General features: G+C 54.9%; 1 protein-coding gene across 1 annotated transcript in view; it reads left to right on the top strand.

Annotated features, from left to right (window-relative positions):
* Positions 1-23,863, top strand: part of rnpc3 (RNA-binding region (RNP1, RRM) containing 3) — a 27,931-nt gene extending 4,068 nt beyond the window's left edge. Inside the window, exons 3-9 of the mRNA XM_078408073.1 lie at positions 5,166-5,213; positions 5,974-6,089; positions 13,692-13,781; positions 15,021-15,132; positions 15,580-15,648; positions 19,385-19,521; positions 23,734-23,863. Of these exons, the coding sequence (XP_078264199.1) occupies positions 5,166-5,213; positions 5,974-6,089; positions 13,692-13,781; positions 15,021-15,132; positions 15,580-15,648; positions 19,385-19,521; positions 23,734-23,863 (702 nt within the window). The remainder of the gene's footprint in view (positions 1-5,165; positions 5,214-5,973; positions 6,090-13,691; positions 13,782-15,020; positions 15,133-15,579; positions 15,649-19,384; positions 19,522-23,733) is intronic.
* The last annotated feature ends 293 nt before the right edge of the window (positions 23,864-24,156 follow it).

The following is a 24,156-nucleotide window of genomic DNA, read 5'->3' on the forward strand; positions in this document are numbered from 1 at the left end:
CTCACCCCCTCCCCCCATACATCCCCTCCCCCATACATCCCTCCCCCCCACACATCCCTCCCCCCCACACACCCCTCCCCCCACACACCCCTCCCCCCCCACACACCCCTCCCCACACACACCCCTCCCCCCCACACACCCCTCCCCTCCACACACACCCCTCCCCTCCACACACACACACTCACCCCCCTCCCACCACACACCCCATCCGCACACACACCCTCGCCCCATCCCCACACACACACACCCTTGCCCCATCCCCACACATACACCCTCCCCCCATCCCCACACACACACACACACACCCTTGCCCCATCCCCACACACACACCCTCCCCCCATCCCCACACACACACCCTCCCCCCATCCCCACACACACACACACCCTTCCCCCATCCCCACACACACACCCTTCCCACATCCCCACACACACACCCTCGCCCCATCCCCACACACACACACACACACACCCTTCCCCCATCCCCACACACACACACACCCTTCCCACATCCCCACACACACACACACCCTCCCCCATCCCCACACACACACACCCTCCCCCCATCCCCACACACACACCCTCCCCCCATCCCCACACACACACCCTATCCCCCATCCCCACACACACACCCTCCCCCCATCCCCACACACACACACACAACCTCCCCCCATCCCCACACACACACCCATCCCCACACACACACACACACACTCCCCCTTTACGATCTGTCTTGATGCTGGATTTCGACCCAAAACATTGCCTGTCCATTTCCCTCCACAGATGCTGCCTGACTCGCTGACTTCCTCCAGCACTTTGTCACTTCACACATTCATATGTGAAACGAGCAGAATTAGGCCATTCGGCCCATCGTCTACTCTGCCATTCAATCATGGCTGACCTAACTCCCCCCTAACCCCATTCTCCTGCCTTCCCCCCAGTCACACTGAATATCCTGGCTGTGTGGTGCAGTCACTATCTCACTCTGCCTTTAAATATTCTCAGCTGCTTGCACCAGTCTTGGTAACTGTCTTGTTTCATGAAATGACAGAGAGAGATAGAACCAGGGGCCACAGTCTAAGAATAAAGGGGAGGCCATTTAAAACTGAGATGCGAAAAAACTTTTTCACCCAGAGAGTTGTGAATTTGTGGAACTCTCTGCCACAGAGGGCAGTGGAGGCCAATTCACTGGATGGATTTAAAAGAGAGTTAGATTGAGCTCTAGGGGCTAGTGGAATCAAGGGATATGGGGAGAAGGCAGGCACGGGTTACTGATTGTGGATGATCAGCCATGATCACAATGAATGGCGGTGCTGGCTCGAAGGGCCAAATGGCCGCCTCCTGCACCTATTTGCTATGTTTCTATGACACTCTGGAAAAAATGAAAACCCCCTTTGGTTCCCGCTGGAAAAGCCTGCCTTGGAGGTATGGAATAAATGATAATGTTTAGTTAACACTCTGACCTTGCTGTGCCTGCTTTGTGGATCACACGCTGACACATCCAGCACTCAGCTCTGCAATCCTTCACCATCTTCCTGCCAAACTGCTCTATTTCACATTGTTGCTTGTTATGGTTAATTTGCCAAACCTTTATCCCACTGGTGTCTCTCTGCTGCCTTCACCATTCCCCACCTGTCTGTGTGTGCGCTCGAACACTGAACAGGTGTGCTTAAAGCCTTCACTCAAATCTCTTTTATAAATTGTAAAACAAGAGGTACAGAAGTGTGAAAACACACATCTCCAGATTCAGGGACTGGCTGTTATCAAGCAACTGAACCATCCTCTCGCCAACTAGAGAACAGTGCTGAACTACTGTGTAGGAAGGAACTGTAGATGCTGGTTTAAACAAAGATAGACACAAAATGCTGGAGGAACTCATCATCTCTGGAGATGAAGGAATGGGTGATGTTTCGGATGCATTTGGATTAGAAGTAAAGGTTCTCAAGAAAGTTCTCGACCCGAAACGTCACCCATTCCTTCTCTCCAGAGATGCTGCCTGTCCCGCTGAGTTACTCCAGCATTTTGTGTCTATCTTTTGTATTTAACTATCTATCTCATTGGAGACCCTTGGACTATCCTTGATCGGACATTGCTGGCTTTACCTTGCACTAAACGTTATTCCCTTATCCTGTACACGGTAAATGGTTCGATTGTAATCATGTATTGTCTTTCCGCTGACTGGTTAGCGCGCAACAAAAGCTTTTCACTGTACCTCGGTACACGTGACACTAAAGTAAACTGATCGTGTTCACCAGATTTGTACGCTCCTGTTGCTGTTCGTCAGCCAGCCTTGTTATTGCATCAACTTCTTACCTCCCACACCACGAGCGTTTATTTTTGCAGTGACCTTTGATGCAGCATCTCGTCAGCTGCCGGCAACAGATCTGTGCCTGCACCATCTACAACATATGTTCCTCTCTCACACGTTCCAATAACCCCTCAAATGCTGCCGCTCCTCCTGTGCAAAGCTGCCGACACACGGAGACGGTGACTACACAAGCCAGCATGGTCAGAGACCCGCACCACCCTGGACACATCCCTCTGGACCCTGGGTACATCCCTCTCCAGACGTGCACCACCCTGGGTACATCCCTCTGGACCCTGGGTACATCCCTCTCCAGACGTGCACCACCCTGGGTACATCCCTCTGGACCCTGGGTACATCCCTCTCCAGACGTGCACCACCCTGGGTACATCCCTCTGGACCCTGGGTACATCCCTCTCCAGACCCGCACCACCCTGGGTACATCCCTCTCCAGACCCGCACCACCCTGGGTACATCCCTCTCCAGACCCGCACCACCCTGGGTAAATCCCTCTCCAGACCCGCACCACCCTGGACACATCCCTCTGGACCCTGGGTACATCCCTCTCCAGACCTGCACCACCCTGGGTACATCCCTCTGGACCCTCTCCAGACCTGCACCACCCTGCAATACCCCCTCAAACCCCGCTCCTCCTGCACACAACTCTGCCCACACACAGAGACGGTGACTAGACCATACTAGACCATACAGCCAGCATGGTCAGAGACCTGCACCACCCTGGACACATCCCTCTCCAGACCCGCACCACCCTGGGTACATCCCTCTGGACCCTGGGTACATCCCTCTCCAGACGCGCACCACCCTGGGTACATCCCTCTGGACCCTGGGTTCATTCCTCTCCAGACCCGCACCACCCTTTAATACCCCCTCAAGCCCCGCTCCTGCTGCACAACGCTGCCGACACACAGAGACGGTGACTACACAGCCAGCATGGTCAGAGACCCACACCACCCTGGGTACATCCCTCTGGACCCTCTCCAGACCTGCACCACCCTGCAATACCCCCTCAAACCCCGCTCCTCCTGCACACAACTCTGCCCACACACAGTCGGTGACTGTACAGCCTGAGACCCACACCACCCTGGGTACATCCCTCTCCAGACCCACACCACCCTGGGTACATCCCTCTCCAGACCCACACCACCCTGGGTACATCCCTCTCCAGACCCACACCACCCTGGGTACATCCCTCTCCAGACCCACACCACCCTGGGTACATCCCTCTCCAGACCCACACCACCCTGGGTACATCCCTCTCCAGACCCACACCACCCTGGGTACATCCCTCTCCAGACCCACACCACCCTGGGTACATCCCTCTCCAGACCCACACCACCCTGGGTACATCCCAGCGGGAAGAAGGTACAGGAGCCTGAAAACTAACGACCAGCTTCAGCAACAGCTTCTTCCCAACAGCCAGTCAGCTATTAATAATAATAATAATAATAATAATAATAATAACAACTTTATTTATATAGCACTTTTCATGCAATTGAATGCAGCCCAAAGTGCTTTCCACAAAAACAAACACATGTCTAAACAAAGATACAATATAAAACAAGACAGAGGCATATAAAGCACAGATAGATATAAAAATATAAAATGTAAAATTGGGAGTGTTAAAGAACAAAGGAAGTAAAATCAGTTAAAAGCTTGAGTGAAAAGATATGTTTTTAGCTGCTGTTTAAAAATCTCAACTGAGTTGGGGTCACTCATAGCCCAGGGTAGGGTATTCCACAGCTTGGCAAAAGGCTGCTTCCCCAAGTTTCATACTGCTGCAGGATTGAGAGGCGAACAGGCCGGCATGAGGAGACCATTAAACGCTGGAGCCTCAAATACGCTCTGAACTGCATAGACTATTATTGCACTATTATTGTATGTGTGTGGTGTGCATATATGATCTATGTGTGTGGTGTGCATATATGATCTATGTGGGTGTGTATATACGATCTATGTGTGGTGTGTGTGTATATGATCTATGTGGGGTGTGTGTGTGTATATGATCTATGTGTGTGTGTATATACGATCTATGTCTGTGTGTGTGTGTGTGTATATGATCTATGTGTGTGGGGTGTGTGTGTGTATATGATCTATGTGTGTGTGTGTGTGTGGGGTGTGTGTATGATCTATGTGTATGTGTGTGATTGTATTTATTGTGTTGCTTGTGGTGCACTATGTTTACAGATTGTGTTGTGTTGCTGCAAGTAAGAATGTCATTGTTCTCTCTGGGATAAGTGGCAATAAAACACTCTGGACCCTCTTGAGCCTTGACTGCGCCTGAATACGGTGCATGGTTCTCAGTACCCTGAGATAACGTATTTAACAATTACATTGAACATAGAACAGTACAACAGTCTGAAGAAGGTCTCGTCCCGACACATCGACAGAGGGCTCTGGAGAGGGTCCAGAGGAGGTTTACAAGAACGATCCCAGGAATGAGTGGGTTAACCTATGATGAGTATTTGTGGGCACTGGGCCTGTACTCGCTGGAGTTTAGAAGGATGAGGGGGACCTCATTGAAACGTACAGAATAGTGAGCGGCCTGGATAGAGTGGATGTGGAGAGGATGTTTCCACCAGTGGGAGAGTCTAGGACCAGAGGGCACATGCAGGTCACGGGGAGAAGGGACAAACTCCGTACAGCCAGCGCCTGTAGTCAGGATGGAACCCGGGTCTCTGGCGCTACAAGTACTGTAAGGCAGCAACTCTACCGCTGCACCACCGTGCCGCCCGTATTAGTGTGCGGGGATTGCTGGTCGGCGCGGACTCGGTGGGCTGAAGGGCCTGTTTCTGCACCGTATCTCTAAACTAGACTAAATGTGTACAATTGTTCTCTTTTGCAGAAACATACGGCTTTTGCGACTTTCTCGTCTACCCACTCAGCGGCCAAGGTAAGTTTGCGTTAGTGTTAAACCCACCAATCTGAAGGCCTCAGTAAACACAGGATTCACCAGGGCGCTGGAGTTTAGAAGGATGAGGGGGGACCTCATGAAATGTGCAGAATAGTGAGCGGCCTGGATAGAGTGGATGTGGAGAGGATGTTTCCACTAGTGGGAGAGTCTAGGACCAGAGGGCACAGCCTCAGAATTAAAGGATGTTCTTTTAGGAAGGAGATGAGGAGGAATTTCTTTAGTCAGAGGGTGGTGAATCTGTGGGATTCTTTGCCACAGACGGTTGTGGAGGCCACAAGCAGAGATAGATAGATTCGTGATTAGGAGGGAAAGATAGATCAACCATGATTGAATGGCAGAGTAGACTTGATGGGCCGAATGGCCTAATTCTGCTCCTATGACTAATGACTGTATTGTGTGTGTCTGTGCGTGTGCATCTTTGTGTGTTTGCGTGCATGTATGTGTGTTTGCGTGTGTGACTGGCGCATGTTTGCGTGCATGTGTGACCGTGGCACATGTTTGTGCGTGTGACCTTGGCGCGTGTGTGCGTGGCGTGACGTGTGTGTGTGCTTGCGTGTGTGACCTGGCGTGTGTTTGCGTGTGTGACTGGCTTGTGTTTGCGTACGTGTGTGGCTGGCGCGTGTTTGCGTGCGTGTGTGACTGGCGCGTGTTTGCGTGCATGTGTGTGGCGCGTGTTTGCGTGCATGCGTGTGTGTGGCGTGTGTTTGCGTGTGTGGCGTGTGTGCCGTATGTGTTGCAGGCGCTATCCCGGCTGCACCAGCTGCGGTGTCTGGGCCACACGCTGGTGGTGGAGTTTGCCAAGGAGCAGGAGGGGCCGGCACCGGACCCAGACCCACGCCCTGGAGCGAGGAAACCGTACGTACCGCCCGCCCCGCCCCGTACGTACCGCCCGCCCCGTACGTACCGCCCGCCCGCCCCGTACATACCGCCCACCCCGCCCCATACGTACCGCCCGCCCCGTACGTACCGCCCGCCCCGTACGTACCGCCCGCCCGCCCCGTACGTACCGCCCCGCCCCGCCCCGTACGTACCGCCCGCCCCGCCCCGTACGTACCGCCCGCCCCGTACGTACCGCCCGCCCCGTACGTACCGCCCACCCCGTAAGTACCGCCCCGCCCCGTACGTACCGCCCGCCCCGTACGTACCGCCCGCCCGCCCCGTACGTACCGCCCGCCCCGTACGTACCGCCCGCCCCGTACGTACCGCCCGCCCCGTACGTACCGCCCGCCCCGTACGTACCGCCCGCCCGCCCCGTACGTACCGCTCGCCCCGTACGTACCGCCCGCCCCGTACGTACCGCCCGCCCCGTACGTACCGCCCGCCCCGTACGTACCGCCCCGCCCCGTACGTACCGCCCGCCCGCCCCGTACGTACCGCCCGCCCCGCCCCGTACGTACCGCCCGCCCCGCCCCGTACGTACCGCCCGCCCCGCCCCGTACGTACCGCCCGCCCCGTACGTACCGCCCGCCCCGCCCCGTACGTACCGCCCCGCCCCCGTACGTACCGCCCACCCCGTAAGTACCCGCCCCCGCCCCGTACGTACCGCCCCGCCCCCGTACGTACCGCCCGCCCGCCCCGTACGTACCGCCCGCCCCGTACGTACCGCCCGCCCCGTACGTACCGCCCGCCCCGTACGTACCGCCCGCCCCGTACGTACCGCCCCGCCCGCCCCGTACGTACCGCTCGCCCCGTACGTACCGCCCGCCCCGTACGTACCGCCCGCCCCGTACGTACCGCCCGCCCCGTACGTACCGCCCGCCCCGTACGTACCGCCCGCCCCGTACGTACCGCCCGCCCGCCCGCCCCGTACGTACCGCCCGCCCCGCCCCGTATGTACCGCCCGCCCCGCCCCGTACGTACCGCCCGCCCCCGCCCCGTACGTACCGCCCGCCCCGTACGTACCGCCCGCCCCGCCCCGTACGTACCGCCCGCCCCGTACGTACCGCCCCGCCCCGTACGTACCGCCCGCCCCGCCCCGTACGTACCACCCGCCCTGTACGTACCGCCCGCCCCGCCCCGTACGTACCGCCCACCCCGCCCCGTACGTACCGCCTGCCCCGTACGTACCGCCCGCCCCGCCCCGTACGTACCGCCTGTCCCGTCCCTGCTCCAGCCCCGCTGCCACGGGCCCCGTGCCTGACTCTCTGTGGCAGGGGACCGCTGGGGTCTCTCTCTCTCTCTCTCCCCTCTCTCTCTCTCCCTATCATGATCACTGTTGTCACATACATTTCATTAGAGCCTACCCATACACATTCGCAATCTGTGACATCAAACTTATTTCCAGAAATCCTAATATTGAGAATAAAATAACTATGAACACATGTCAAGATATTTTTTCATTCTTTTCATTCTATATTAGTGTGATAAAATGTAATGCATACATAACTAATACAGAGCTTTAGACATGAATAATGTACATTGCTACCATAGTTTAGTTTTGAATCTAACGTATAATTGAGGGGTCGGTGCAATATAATATTAACCCTCACTTTTGTGAAAAATGAGTTACACTCATTAACACGATCCTTACTACCCTACAACATGTAAAAAATTCATGTTTAAATTCAGCCGATAAGTTGGTCAAATAACATAGGCACCTTCTTGTTTTTTTGTTGTGATTTATGGATTTTTCAAATGTGAATATCTCATAACGACACATTTGTGGGTAAGCAGTACATTGCACCAACCCCCCTCAATTATAAATCATTCAAAAATGAACTTCACAAACAAGGATAACACTTTTTATTTCTGTCATTCATGGTAAGATTGACATCATTTTGTGTGCGAGATATACAGGGTTGCACTGTTTCACATATCAGCTAACCAATGAAAAGATCAGGGCCTGATTTACACCAGCTCTTCACCTCCTCCCCACCCCCCCCCCCCCCCCTTGTCTGAAGAAGGGTCCCAACCTGGAACATCGCTCATCCTTTTTCTCCAGAGGTGCTGCCTGACCCGGTGATTTACTCCAACACTGTGTCTATTTGAATTGGATTCATGCTTCTGTACCATGTCAGGCAGCATTGGTCATTTTAGTGGCTGTCAAGGGTTTTTAACGAATCAATTCACCAATTCAAATTTTCTTGGCTCGAAGTATAAAGTTAAATGTCTTTTCAATTATATTGTGGATACAGTAGAGTTCTATTGTCTGCAAATGCCTAATCTCTGCTTCCATTACTTTTAAAAATAAAACAAAAAGAGGCACAGCTGGTGGAGGCGAAATTAAAATTAACAGAGAAAGCAAAGAAGAGCTCATTAAATATGATCAATTGGCCTGATACTGAGTGAATCTCTAGTGCAAATATTATAGACAATAGACAATAGTTGGCTATTCGGCCCTTCGAGTCAGCACCACCATTCAATGTGATCATGGCGGATCATTCTCAATCAGTACCCCGTTCCTGCCTTCTCCCCATACCCCCTGACTCCGCTATCCTTAAGAGCTCTATCTAGTTCTCTCTTGAATGCATTCAGAGAATTGGCCTCCACTGCCTTCTGAGGCAGAGAATTCCACAGATTTACAACTCTCTGACTGAAAAAGTTTTTTCTCATGTCCGTTCTAAATGGCCTACTCCTTACTCTTAAACTGTGGCCCCTTGTTCTGGACTCCCCCAACATTGGGAACATGTTTCCTGCCTCTACCTCTAACACCATAAATCACTCCATCCTCCTCACCCGACTTGAAACCTCCTTTAACATCACCGGCACAGCCCTATCCTGGATCAAATCATACCTCTCCGACAGGCACCAGTTCATCTCCATTAATAACTGCAAATCCCCCACTGCTCCCCTCCCCCAAGGTGTCCCCCAAGGTTCAGTTCTCGGCCCCCTCCTCTTCATCCTGTACCTGTTCCCCCTTGGTCAATTAATCCGCCGTCATGGTCTCAAGTTCCACTGCTTCGCCGATGATATCCAGCTCCTCATCTCCACCAAGTCTATCTCCACCACCACACACTCTACCCTGACAAACTGCATCACTGAAATAAAATCTTGGCTTCAATCCACTTTCCTCAAACTCAACTGCAACAAATCTGAAATCATCATCATTGGACCAAAAACCCTCACCAAATCCACCCACAACTTCACCCTCAACATTGATGGTTTCCCAGTATCCACCTCCCCTCACATCCGGAATCTTGGAATCATCTTTGATCAAACCCTCTCCTTCGACAAACACATCAAACACATCACCAAGACAGCCTTCTTCCACCTCAAAAACATCGCCCGTCTCCGTCCATCCCTCTCCTCCACAGCTGCAGAAACCCTCATCCACGCCTTCATCACCTCCCATCTGGACTACTGCAACAGCCTCCTCTATGGTTCACCCTCAAAAATCATCAATAAACTCCAACACATCCAAAACTCCGCTGCCCGTCTACTCACCCACTCCCCGATACGTGACCATATCACCCCCGTCCTTTACAAGCTCCACTTGCTCCCCATCCCCCAGAGAATCCAGTACAAAATCCTCCTCATGACCTACAAAGCCCTCCATAACCTGGCCCCATCCTACCTGACTGACCTCCTCCACAGACACACTCCCACCCGCACCCTCCGCTCTGCTGCTGCCAATCTCCTGTCCCTCCCCCATCCGGACCAAACTCAGATCCTGGGGGGACAGAGCTTTCTCCATCGCTGCTCCCACCCTCTGGAACTCACTACCCCAAACCGTCAGAGACTCCTCCTCACTCACCACATTCAAAACATCACTGAAGCCTCACCTGTTCAGCACTGCCTTCAACCACTGGCCGTCACCTCACCTTCTGTCTCCTTTTCTCTTCGTTTACTTATTTATCTATTTATTTTCTTCTCTATGTTTTAGTAAACCCTGTAAAGCGTCTTTGAGTGTTTAGAAAAGCGCTATATAAATGTAATGTATTATTATTATTAACGTGTCCAACCCCTTAATAACCCCTATTCAATCAGTAACATCCAAAGTTTAAAGATCACGAAGCAGCAACTCTTCAAGAAATAGGTATAAATGTCAACTGTCAACTTATCCAAGAAGTTGAACAAAAATAATTGTTTGCAAACATTTTATATACGAAGAGAAATGTTGTGAACACTGCCCAGTCTGGCACACACACACACACACACACACACACACACACACACACACACACACAGAGTCTGCTTACTAAAATGGCGCTGAGATGTACCCATGACCTACTGCGGTTTGTAGGGTTGAGTGGTCTATCTTGCTCCTCTAGTATCTTTGGTTCAGAGTGAAGGGTTGAGAGCATTGCCCACTGTCCCGGCACTGCCCAAGCCGTGCCACAGGGGGGCAGCAACGAGCTGTCTTAATCAGCTCCACAGTGTCAAGTCAAGTCAAGTCAAGTTTGTTTGTCACACACACACACACACACACACACACACACACACACACACACACACACACACACACACAAGATATGCAGTGAAATGAAAGTGGCAACACCTGCAGATTGTGCTAAACTGCAAAACACAATAGAATCATTTTTTTTAACACAAGAAATAAATTAATACCACACACAAGAACTGTTCAGGGCTGGCACGGTAGTGCAGCGGGTAGAGCTGCTGCCTCACAGCGCCAGAGACCCAGGTTCAGAGATTGTACAGAGATTGTTTGTTCTCTCTGTTACCCGCGTGGGTTTTCTCCGGGAGCTCCCGTTTCCTCCCACACTCCAAAGACGTGCAGGTTTGCTGGTTAATTGGCTAGGTACAGTATATAATAAATCGTCCCCAGTGGGTGTGGGATAGTGTTAGTGTGTGGGGATCACTGGTCGGCGTGGACTCAGTGGGCCAAAGGGCCTGTTTCCGCTCTTTATCTCTAAACTAAATAAAAAACGAATGGTGTGGATGCCAGTATATTATATGGGTATATTATATTATCAAGTGGGCACCTGTCACTGGTGTTTTGTTGAGTTAGACCCACGACAGGCTCAACAGTTGGTTCTGGTGTCCCAGAACAACCCTTAATACCTGCCCTCACCACCCACGCTACCTGTATCTACTCAATAAAGGAAGCCGCAGCCACCTAGCTCTGTCCTGTGTACATGAACCTTCACGAAGATTATTGTCATTGAAAATTATTTAAATTATTTTTTTATTAGCCAAGTAAAACAAAACAAGTATGTAAATCACAGGAGCAATTTGATTTGCCATACAGTCATACCAATAAAACACACAACCACATAAACATGTTACATAAACATCCATCACAGCGGCCCCTCCACATTCCTCACTGTTCACCCAGAGAGTTGTGAATTTGTGGGATTCTCTACCACAGAGGGCAGTGGAGGCCAATTCACTGGCTGAATTTAAAAGAGAGTTAGATAGAGCTCTAGGGGCCAGTGGAATCAAGGGATATGGGGAGAAGGCAGGCATGTGGATTGTGTGGGTGGGGGGTAGACTGTGGGGGGAGTTGTCGGGAATGTGGGGGGAGTGAGATGGGACCAGCGTGGATCGGTGGTCGGCACGGACTCAGTGCGCCGAAGGGTCTTGACTCTTCAACAATTTTATAATGAAGGACAAAGAAATTCTGAAAGTATTTTAATTGTTAAAACAGGGAGCAGACAGTTCCAGGGAAGTTGACAGAGAGCTCTGGGGGAACTCAGCGGGTCAGGCAGCATCTGTGGAGAGAATGGACAGATGAAGTTTCAGGTCGGGACCCTTCAAGTCTGAAGAATACCCTTCTTCAAATATGCAGGAACAATGTTCCCAATGTTGGGGGAGTTCAGAACCAGGGGCCACAGTCTAAGAATAAAGGGGAGACCATTTAAAACTGAGATGAGAAGAAACATTTTCACCCAGAGAGTTGTGAATTTGTGGAATTCTCTGCCTCAGAGGGCAGTGGAGGCCAATTCACTGGATGGATTGAAAAGGTAGAGCTCTAGGGGCTAGTGGAATCAAGGGTTATGGGGAGAAGGCAGGCACGGGTTACTGATTGTGGATGATCATCCATGATCACAATGAATGGCAGTGCTGGCTCGAAGGGCCAAATAGCTTCCTCCTGCACCTATTTTTGTGTTTCTGTGTGATGGAAGGCAATAGAGTCTTATCTTCTTTCCTCCTTTTTCTCCCACGGTCAGGGGAGTCAAACTATTCGGGGCGATCGAAGCTCCTACAGCGGGGTGATCGAAGCTCCCACAGTCGGGGTGATCGATGCTCCCACAGTCGGGGTGATCGATGCTCCCACAGCGGGGTGATCGAAGCTCCCACAGTCGGGGTGATCGAAGCTCCCACAGTCGGGGTGATCGAAGCTCCCACAGAGGGGTGATCGATGCTCCCACAGAGGGGTGATCGATGCTCGCACAGAGGGGTGATCGATGCTCCCACAGTCGGGGTGATCGAAGCTCCCACAGCGGGGCGATCGAAGCTCCCACAGCGGGGTGATCGAAGCTCCCACAGAGGGGTGATCGATGCTCCCACAGTCGGGGTGATCGATGCTCCCACAGAGGGGTGATCGAAGCTCCCACAGAGGGGTGATCGAAGCTCCCACAGAGGGGTGATCGAAGCTCCCACAGAGGGGTGATCGAAGCTCCCACAGAGGGGTGATCGATGCTCCCACAGTCGGGGTGATCGATGGTCCCACAGTCGGGGCGATCGAAGCTCCCACAGTCGGGGCGATCGAAGCTCCCACAGAGGGGTGATCGAAGCTCCCACAGAGGGGTGATCGATGCTCCCACAGTCGGGGTGATCGATGCTCCCACAGTCGGGGTGATCGAAGCTCCCACAGCAGGGCGATCGAAGCTCCCGCGGTTGGAGCTCCCACCGTCGATCCCCGCAAGAGGCCGCCAGCTCCACCATGTTAGGCCGCAGTGCAGACGGAGATACGATACGGAAAAAATCGCATCTCCGTCGAGGAAAGAGATTTTAAAAGTTTCCCCACCCCCCCGCAAGTGGGGGTGGGTAGGGGGGATGGAGTGGGTCAGTGGGGGGAGGAGGGGGGATAAGGGGGGTTGAGTGGGGGGGTTGAGGGTGCTACAATACAGGAGAGGCTTTGGGTTCAGGGCTCACTCAATCACACCTTCTCCCCTTCCCTGTCCCCCCTCTATGAGGAATGGGCCCAACGGGTCCACTTGGTCTAGTACAAAACTAAAGATACACTAAAACATACATTTAACTACAAACTAAAAACAACAAAGAGAGAAAGGAACAAGGCAGACTGTTAGCGAGGCTGCCGTTGGCGAGGCTGCCGTTGGCGAGGCTGCCGTTGGCGAGGCTGCCGTTGGCGAGGCTGCCGTTGTGCGCCGCGCAGGTATCGTAATACTTTTTAGTGAACTGTGCAGAAAATAAATGTGACTGTAGCTCAGCACAAGTGACAATCAAGTGAGCATTGAACCATTGAGATGGGGACTGGGACTGGGTCTGGGTCTCTGGTACCGTGAGGCAGCAGCACTACCCGCTTCTCCCGGTAACTTGGTTGGAAGTTTGTACGACTCTTCTATCACCGTGGTAATCTGTTTTTGTTCATAGGACAGACAAATCTTCAAGCGGCAAGGATGAGAAGGAGATTGTGAAACCTAAATTACCGGTTATTGAGAACGGGATTGCTCCCGGTTTGGGGTGAGTAACGCTTGTGATGGTCCATGTTCTGTGTTGGAGCCACTTGGCAAACGGCCTGGATAGAGTGGATGTGGAGAGGATGTTTCCACTAGTGGGAGAGTCTAGGACCAGAGGGCACAGCCTCAGAATTAAAGGACATTCCTTTAGGAAGGAGATGAGAAGGAGTTTCTTTCGAGTCTGAAGAAGGGTCTTGACCCGAAACGTCACCCATTCCTTCTCTCCAGAGATGTTGCCTGTCCCGCTGAGTTACTCCAGCATTTTGTGTCTCGAGGAGTTTCTTTAGTCAGAGGGTGGTGAATCTGTGGGATTCTTTGCCACAGACGGCTGTGGAGGCCACAAGTCAATGGGTATTTTTAAGGCGGAGATAGATAGATTGTTGATCAGTGCGGGTGTCAGGGGTCATGGGGAGAAGGCAGGAGAATGGGGTTAGGAGGGAGAGATAGATCAGCTGTGATTGAATGGTGTAGTAGACTTGATGGGCCGAATGGCCTAATTCTGCTCCTATCACATGAACTGACGTAAGGTGTTGAATGAATGAACGATACATTGTTATCACACGTGACACGTCACATGGAAATTCTTTGTTTATGCGTACTGTATCACCCCGTCCCCAACCAACAATGAACCGTTGTGGGCTCCACCGTACCCAAGTCATCAGAGCCGCCATCGATGACCCGGGAAAGGTGGAGCCCACAATGGTTCATTGTTGGCTGGGGACAAGGTGATAACGAAGGAATACAGACGGTGAAATTAGCCAGAAGACGAGGGTGGGGGGGTGGGGGGGGGGGGGGGTGGGGGGGTGGGTGGGGGTGGGGGACGACGACAGGGAGAGAGGGGTGCTAGGGTCACTCAAAGTTAGAGAAATCAATATTCATGCTGCTGGAGAACTCTGCGTCCCACCTTTCCTGAGCCATCCATGCCGGCTCTGATTTGTTCTGAACCTTCTCGTACCGCTAGTTCCCATCTCCCCCGACTCTCAGTCTGATGGAGGCTCTCAACCTGAAACGTCACCTATCCATGTTCTCCACAGATGCTGCCTGACCCGCTGAGTTACTCCAGCACTCTGTGAAACGTCACCTATCCATGTTCTCCACAGATGCTGCCTGACCCGCTGAGCTTTGTTTGAGGCGGCGTTGGTATCAACGTTGTGATAGCGTTGTGCTGTTATGACTGTAGGTGCCGATGGTGTGATGTCAGGTGGCTCTGGGACTGACGGGCTTTGTCCATTCTCCGTTGCAGACTGACCTACTCCACAAACCCATGCCTGAGGTACCTGTACCCGCTGCCCACCAGCGTCATCCTGGCCAACATCGCCAATGCCATGGTCAGCGTGCCCAAGTTCTACGTACAGGTGCGTCAGTCTTGTGGGAAAGGAAACTGCCGATGCTGGTTTAAATCAAAGGTAGACACAGAGTGCTGGAGTAACTCAGCGGGTCGGGCAACATCTGTGGAGAGAAGGAATGGGTGATGTTTTGGGTCGAGACCCTTCTTCAGACTGATGTCGGGGAGGGGGCGGGGTCCCACCCCGAAACATCACCCATTCCATCTCTCCACAGATGCTGCCTGACCCGCTGAGTTACTCCAGCACTCTGTGTAACGTCACCTATCCATGTTCTCCACAGATGCTGCCTGACCCGCTGAGTTACTCCAGCACTCTGTGAAACGTCACCTATCCGTGTTCTCCACAGATGCTGCCTGACCCGCTGAGTTACTCCAGCACTCTGTGTAACGTCACCTATCAATGTTGCCCACTGATGTTTCCGTGCTGTGTGACTAACAAGTGAAGTTGTTTTTCCAGGTCCTGCATCTGATGAATAAGATGAATCTGCCGGCTCCGTTTGGTCCCATCACTGCTCGCCCTCCAATGGTAAGGTGAAGATTAAAGAACCAGAAGGTTAAGGAACCAATCCCAGGGCCTGATGGTCTGCATCCCAGGACCTGATGGTCTGCATCCCAGAGTACTTAAGGAGGTGGCCCTAGAAATCGTGGACGCATTGGTGATCGATTTTCCAATGTTCTATAGATTCTGGAACAGTTCCAGTGCATTGGAGGGTAGCGTAATTGGTTCATGTTCATATGATAGGAGCGGAGGGACGGAGGGAGGGAGGGAGGGAGGGAGGGAGGGAGGGAGGGAGGGAGGAATGGAGGGAAGGACGGAGGGAGGGAGGGAGGGACGGACAGAGGGAGGGAGGGATGGACGGAGGGAGAGAGGGAGGGACGGTCGGAGGGAGGGACGGAGGGAGGGAGGGACGGACAGAGGGAGGGAGGGAGGGAGGAACGGAGGGAGGGAGGGATGGACGGAGGGAGGAAGAGCTGCAGCAGAGGTGGGCAGGGCGTGCTGCTTCCATGGGTCGCTCCAACGTCCCCAACACGCGGAGCGATTATCACCCAGAGATACCAGGCCGGCGTGCTGGTGCATCGGGTAGAGCTGCTGCCTCACGGCGCCAGAGACCCGGGTTCCATCCCGACTACGGGCACTGTCTTTGTGGAGTTTGTACGTTCTCCCCGTGACCTGCGTGGGTTTTCTCCGGGCGCTCCGGTTTCCTCCCACACTCCAAAGACGTGCGGGTTTGTAGGTTAATTGGCTCAGTGTAAATGTAAATAATCCCCAGTGTGTGTAGGATAGTGTTGGTGTGCGGGGATCGCTGGTCAGAGTGTGTGTGTGTGTGTGTGTGTTAGTGTGCGGGGATCGCTGGTCAGTGTTTGTGTGTAGGATAGTGTTAGTGTGCGGGGATCGCTGGTCGGTGTGTGTGTGTGTGTGTTAGTGTGCGGGGATCGCTGGTCGGTGTGTGTGTGTGTGTGTGTGTGGGATAGTGTTAGTGTGCGGGGATCGCTGGTCGGTGTGTGTGTGGGTGTGTTAGTGTGCGGGGATCGCTGGTCGGAGTGTGTGTGTGTGTGTGGGATAGTGTTAGTGTGTGGGGATCGCTGGTCGGTGTGTGTGTGTGTGTGGGATAGTGTTAGTGTGCGGGGATCGCTGGTCGTTGTGTGCGTGTGTGTGTGTTAGTGTGCGGGGATCGCTGGTCGGTGTGTGTGTGGGAGTGTTAGTGTGCGGGGATCGCTGGTCGGTGTGTGTGTGGGAGTGTGTGTGTGTTAGTGTGCGGGGATCGCTGGTCGGTTGTGTGTGTGTGTGTTAGTGTGCGGGGATCGCTGGTCGGTGTGTGTGTGTGTGTGTGTGTTAGTGTGCGGGGATCGCTGGTCGGTGTGTGTGTGTGTGTGTTAGTGTGCGGGGATCGCTGGTCGTTGTGTGTGTGTGGGAGTGTTAGTGTGCGGGGATCGCTGGTCGGTGTGTGTGTGTGTGTGTGTGTGTGTTAGTGTGCGGGGATCGCTGGTCGGTGTATGTGTGTGTGTGTGTGTGTTAGTGTGCGAGGATCGCTGGTCGGAGTGTGTGTGTGTGTGTTAGTGTGCGGGGATCGCTGGTCGGTGTGTGTGTGTGTGTGTTAGTGTGCGGGGATCGCTGGTCGGTGTGTGTGTGTGTGTGTGTGTTAGTGTGCGGGGATCGCTGGTCGGTGTATGTGTGTGTGTGTGTGTGTGTGTTAGTGTGCGGGGATCGCTGGTCGGTGTGTGTGTGTGTGTGTGTTAGTGTGCGGGGATCGCTGGTCGGTGTATGTGTGTGTGTGTGTGTGTTAGTGTGCGAGGATCGCTGGTCGGTGTGTGTGTGTGTGTGTGTGTGTTAGTGTGCGAGGATCGCTGGTCGGTGTGTGTGTGTGTGTGTGTGTTAGTGTGCGGGGATCGCTGGTCGGTGTGTGTGTGTGTGTGTGTGTGTTAGTGTGCGAGGATCGCTGGTCGGTGTGTGTGTGTGTGTGTGTGTTAGTGTGCGAGGATCGCTGGTCGGTGTGTGTGTGTGTGTGTGTGTGTGTGTGTTAGTGTGCGAGGATCGCTGGTCGGTGTGTGTGTGTGTGTGTGTTAGTGTGCGGGGATCGCTGGTCGGTGTATGTGTGTGTGTGTGTGTGTTAGTGTGCGAGGATCGCTGGTCGGTGTGTGTGTGTGTGTGTGTGTGTTAGTGTGCGGGGATCGCTGGTCGGTGTATGTGTGTGTGTGTGTGTGTGTTAGTGTGCGAGGATCGCTGGTCGGTGTGTGTGTGTGTGTGTTAGTGTGCGAGGATCGCTGGTCGGTGTATGTGTGTGTGTGTGTGTGTGTTAGTGTGTGAGGATCGCTGGTCGGTGTGTGTGTGTGTGTGTGTGTTAGTGTGTGAGGATCGCTGGTCGGTGTGTGTGTGTGTGTGTGTTAGTGTGCGAGGATCGCTGGTCGGTGTATGTGTGTGTGTGTGTGTGTGTTAGTGTGCGAGGATCGCTGGTCGGTGTGTGTGTGTGTGTGTTAGTGTGCGGGGATCGCTGGTCGGTGTGTGTGTGTGTGTGTTAGTGTGCGAGGATCGCTGGTCGGTGTATGTGTGTGTGTGTGTGTGTGTTAGTGTACGAGGATCGCTGGTCGGTGTGTGTGTATGTGTGTGTGTGTTAGTGTGCGAGGATCGCTGGTCGGTGTATGTGTGTGTGTGTGTGTGTGTTAGTGTGCGGGGATCGCTGGTCGGTGTATGTGTGTGTGTGTGTGTGTGTTAGTGTGCGGGGATCGCTGGTCGTTGTGTGTGTGTGTGTGTGTGTTAGTGTGCGGGGATCGCTGGTCGGTGTGTGTGTGTGTGTGTGTGTTAGTGTGCGGGGATCGCTGGTCGGTGTATGTGTGTGTGTGTGTGTGTTAGTGTGTGAGGATCGCTGGTCGGTGTATGTGTGTGTGTGTGTGTGTGTTAGTGTGCGAGGATCGCTGGTCGGTGTGTGTGTGTGTGTGTTAGTGTGCGGGGATCGCTGGTCGGTGTGTGTGTGTGTGTGTGTGTGTGTGAGTGTGTGAGGATCGCTGGTCGGTGTGTGTGTGTGTGTGTGTGTGTGTGTTAGTGTGCGAGGATCGCTGGTCGGTGTGTGTGTGTGTGTGTTAGTGTGCGAGGATCGCTGGTCGGTGTGTGTGTGTGTGTGTGTGTGTGTGTGTGTGTGTGTGTTAGTGTGCGGGGATCGCTGGTCGGTGTGTGTGTGTGTGTGTGTGTGTGTGTGTGTGTGTTAGTGTGCGGGGATCGCTGGTCGGTGTGTGTGTGTGTGTGTGTGTGTGTTAGTGTGCGGGGATCGCTGGTCGGTGTGTGTGTGTGTGTGTTAGTGTGCGAGGATCGCTGGTCGGTGTGTGTGTGTGTGTGTGTGTGTGTGTGTGTGTGTTAGTGTGCGAGGATCGCTGGTCGGTGTGGGCTCCGTCGGCTGAAGGGTCTGTTTCCGCGCTGCATCTCTAAACTAAACGAGTTTGAAGAAGGGTCTCGACCCAAAACGTCACCCATTCCTTCTGTCCAGAGACGCTGCCTGACCCGCTGAGTTACTCCAGCATTATGTGTGTATCTTTGGTGAAAACCAGCACCTGCAGTTCCTTCCTGAACTAGATTTGCTTCTCAATTGCTTGTGTTGGAAGGAGCTGCAGATACTGGTTTAATCCAAAGATGGACACAGAATGCTGGAGTAACTCAGTGGGACAGGCAGCATCTGGAGAGAAGGAATGGGCTCTCAATTGCAGATGGCCGGCCGTGGTTGTCCATGCAGCACTAGTTTGATCTGATGAATATTCTTTGGTTCTTTCCCCAGCACGAGGAATACTTCCCTGCCCCCCCGCCCATGCCCCCCTTCCTCCCGGATCAGCCCCCCATCCCAGAGGAGGAGATGGACGTCTCCAGCGAGGAGGAGTCGGAGTATGAAAGTGGGAGTGAAGAGGATAAGGAGAGGTGTGTGACCTTGATGGGTCAGTGTCGGGCAGTCACGTATCGTGCAGCCTCACAACCCTTTGGTCAGGCTGCACGGTGGAGTAGCCCTGCAGTTGTGGTTGCCCCCATTACAGGGAGGATGTGCAGGCTTTGGAGAGGGGTAGAGGAGGTTCACCACAACGCTGCCTGGGTTAGAGAGTAGCAGACAAAATGTGTAAGATGCTGCTTTACGTCAAAGATAGTCTGATGAAGAGTCTGGACCTGAAACGTCACCCATCCATGTTCTCCACAGATGCTGCCTGACCCGCTGAGTTACTCCAGCACTCTGGGGAGGCAGGTACTTTTAGACAGGCACATGTTGAGGCAGAGAGTAATGGAACATGAACTACGTGCAGGTAGATGGGATTAGTTTTATTTGGCATTTATGATATAGGCGGGACCTCATAGAAAAATCGAATAGTGAGCGGCCTGGATAGAGTTGATGTGGAGAGGATGTTCCCACTAGTGGGAGAGTCTAGGACCAGAGGGCACAGCCTCAGAATTAAAAGGCGTTCCTATAGAAAGATGAGGAGAACATGTCTTTAGTCAGAGGGTGGTGAATCTGTGGAATCTGAACTCTCTCTTAAAAACAGGAGCTGCCCCATCAGGATCAAAGTCTGATCAAGGATAGTCTGAGGGTTAGCACTGAGGTAGATAGTATAAAAATACATAGAAAATAACATAGAAAATAGATGCAGGAGGAGGCCATTTGGCCCTTCGAGCCAGCACCGCCATTCATTGTGATCATGGCTGATCGTCCACAATCAGTAACCCGTGCCTGCCTTCTCCCCATATCCCTTGATTCCACTAGCCCCTAAAGCTCTATCTAACTCTCTTTTAAATCCATCCAGTGAATTGGCCTCCACTGCCCTCTGTGGCAGAGAATTCCACACATTCACAACTCTCTGGGTGAAGAAGTTTCTTCTCACCTCAGTTTTAAATGGCCTCCCCTTTATTCTTAGACTGTGGCCCCTGGTTCTGGACTCGCCCAACATTGGGAACATTGTTCCTGCATCCAGCTTGTCCAGTCCTTTTGTAGTTCAGCGCTGCTCTCTGGTTGTGGTGGATGGTTGTGGTTGGGCTCCCCCCAGCTCTGGGTTGACGGGCTGGTGTTTTTCTCACTGTGATCAGCCGGGTGCCTCTCAGTGTACGGATGGTTCAAGGTTCCTCTGGTTAATGTTTAGAACCTGCGCGCACAACAACACATACGTGTGTGTAGTAACAGTCCCAGAGAGAGCCCCACCCTCACCCATGGCCCAGAGACAGAACCCAACACAGCCCAGAGACCCCCCTCACCCCACAGCCCAGAGACAGAACCCCCCACAGCCCAGAGACCCCCCTCACCCCACAGCCCAGAGACAGAACCCCCCACAGCCCAGAGACCCCCCTCACCCCACAGCCCAGACAGACAACCCCCCCTCACCCACAGCCCAGAGACCCCCTCACACCCCAGAGACCCCCTCATCCCCACAGCCCAGAGACACCGCAGAGCCCAGAGACCCCCCCAACCCCACAGCCCAGAGACAACCCCCCCCACAGCCCAGAGACCTCCCAACAGCCCAGAGACCCCCCCACCCCCACAGCCTAGAGACCCCCACAGCCCAGAGACCCCCCCAACCCCACAGCCCAGAGACAGAACCCCCCTCACAGCCCAGAGACCCCCCAACCCCACAGCCCAGAGACCCCCCCACAGCCCAGAGACCCCCCAACCCCACAGCCCAGAGACCCCCCAACCCCACAGCCCAGAGACCCCCCCACAGCCCAGAGACACCCCACAGCCCAGAGACCCCCCCAGCCCAGAGACCCCCTCACCCCCACAGCCTAGAGACCCCCACAGCCCAGAGACCCCCCTCACCCCCACAGCCCAGAGACACCCCCACAGCCCAGAGACACCCCCACCCCCACAGCCCAGAGACCCCCCACAGCCTAGAGAACCCCCTCACTCCCACAGCCCAGAGACCCCCCACAGCCCAGAGACCCCCCACAGCCCTGAGACCCCCACAGCCCAGAGACTCACCCTCACCCCACAGCCCACAGACCCACCCTCACCCCCACAGCCCTGAGACCCCCACAGCCCAGAGACTCACCCTCACCCCCACAGCCTAGAGACCCCCACAGCCCAGAGACACCCCCACCCCCACAGCCCAGAGACACCCCCACCCCCACAGCCCAGAGACACCCCCACCCCCACAGCCCAGAGAACCCCCTCATCCCCACAGCCCAGAGACCCCCCACAGCCCAGAGACCCCCACAGCCCTGAGACCCCCACAGCCCAGAGACCCCCTCACCCCCACAGCCCACAGACCCACCCTCACCCCCACAGCCCACAGACCCACCCTCACCCCCACAGCCCTGAGACCCCCACAGCCCAGAGACCCCCTCACCCCCACAGCCCACAGACCCACCCCCACAGCCCACAGACCCACCCTCACCCCCCACAGCCCAGAGACTCACCCCCACAGCCCTGAGACCCCCACAGCCCAGAGACCCCCACAGACCCACCCTCACCCCCACAGCCTGCTCTGCCACATACAGCAACGCCTGCAGCACCACCAGCTCCAGCCACACAGTCTAAAGGCACAGTCCAATATTGAAAGGAGACAGACACAGAGTGCTGGAGTAACTCAGCGGGTCAGGCAGCATCTGTGGAGAGATGGAATGGGTGATGTTTCAGGTCGAGACCCATCTTCAGACTCAACCCGAAACGTCACCCATTCCTTCTCACCCCCACAGATGCTGCCTGACCCTCTGAGTTACTCCAGCACTCTGAGACACGTCACCTATCCGTGTTCTCCACAGATGCTGCCTGACCCACTGAGTTACTCCAGCACTCTGTGTCTGTGGTGTAACCCAGCAGCTGCGGTTTCTTCCTACACATTTAAAGGAGATGTGCGTGCTAGGTTGTTTCACACAGAGTGGGGTGGGGGCCTGGAATGTGCTGCCAGGGGTGGGGGGGGGTGGGGGGGGGGTGGGGGGGTGGGGGCCTGGAACGTGCTGCCAGGGGTGGGGGGGGGGGTGGGGGGGTGGGGGCCTGGAACGTGCTGCCAGGGGTGGGGGGGGGTGGGGGCCTGGAACGTGCTGCCAGGGGTGGTGGGGGGGGGGGGGGTGGGGGCCTGGAACGTGCTGCCAGGGGTGGGGGGGGTGGGGGGGGGGCCTGGAACGTGCTGCCAGGGGTGGGGGGGGGTGGGGGCCTGGAACGTGCTGCCAGGGGTGGGGGGGGGGTGGGGGGGGTGGGGGCCTGGAACGTGCTGCCAGGGGTGGGGGGGGGTGGGGGGGTGGGGGCCTGGAACGTGCTGCCAGGGGTGGTGGGGGGGGGGGGGGGTGGGGGCCTGGAACGTGCTGCCAGGGGTGGGGGGGGGGGGGGGCCTGGAACGTGCTGCCAGGGGTGGGGGGGGGGTGGGGGGGGGAGGGGGAGGCAGATACCATAGTGGTGTTTAGGAGACTGTCAGATAGGCACGTGGATATGCAGGGAATGGAGGGAGATGGATCACATGCAGGTCTTGGCATCATGTTCAGCACAGACATTGTGGGCCGAAGGGCCTGTGCTTGTGCTGTACTGTCCCCGCCCCACTGCATTACTGCGGCCCCTGTCCCGTCCGTCCCACAGCGTTAGCAATTGTGAGCAGTTTTGACCCCCATATCTGAGGAAGGATGTGCCGGCTCTGGAGAGGGTCCAGAGGAGGTTTACAAGAACGATCCCAGGAATGAGTGGGTTAACCTATGATGAGCGTTTGTGGGCACTGGGCCTGTACTCACTGGAGTTTAGAAGGTTGAGGGGGGACCTCATTGGAACGTACAGAATAGTGAGCGGCCTGGATAGAGTGGGTGTGGAGAGGATGTTTCCAATAGTGGGAGAGTCTAGGACCAGAGGGCACAGCCTCAGAATTAAAGGACGTTCCTTTAGGAAGGAGATGAGGAGTAATTTCTTTAGTCAGAGGGTGGTGAATCTGTGGGATTCTTTGCCACAGATGGCTGTGGAGGCCACAAGTCAGTGGGTATAGTTAACACAGAGATAGATAGATTGTTCATTAGTGCGGGTGTCAGGGGTTATGGGGAGAAGGCAGGAGAATGGGGTTAGGGGGGAGAGATAGATCAGCCGTGATTGAATGATGGAGTGGACTTGATGGGCCGAATGGCCTAATTCTGCTGCTATCCCTCCTGACCTTGTGTTCCTGCTCTGTCTGCCCACTGCAGAATGCTGCGACTGATGGGGCTGGCGTCACGCCCACCGAGACCCCCGCGCAAGAGGAAGCGAGCGTCCGTCCGCAAGCAACCGCGCATCAAGGACCTGATCGGCCCAGCCAAGCCCCCCTCACAGAGGTGAACAAGCGGACCCCCACACCCCCCCCCCCCACGGCCAAGCCCCCCCTAACCCCCCCCCCTGCGGCCAAGCCCCCCTCACAGAGGTGAACATGCAGACCCCCCCTCACTCACCCCCCCCCCCACGGCCAAGCCCCCCCCCTAACCCCCCCCCCACAGCCAAGCCCCCCTCACAGAGGTGAACACGCGGACCCCCCCTCACTCACTCCCCCCCCGCACGGCCAAGCCCCCCTCACAGAGGTGAACACGCGGACCCCCCCCACGGCCAAGCCCCCCCTAACCCCCCCCCCTGCGGCC

Source organism: Rhinoraja longicauda, chromosome 11, assembly GCF_053455715.1.
Source record: "Rhinoraja longicauda isolate Sanriku21f chromosome 11, sRhiLon1.1, whole genome shotgun sequence".
NCBI lineage: Eukaryota > Metazoa > Chordata > Chondrichthyes > Rajiformes > Arhynchobatidae > Rhinoraja > Rhinoraja longicauda.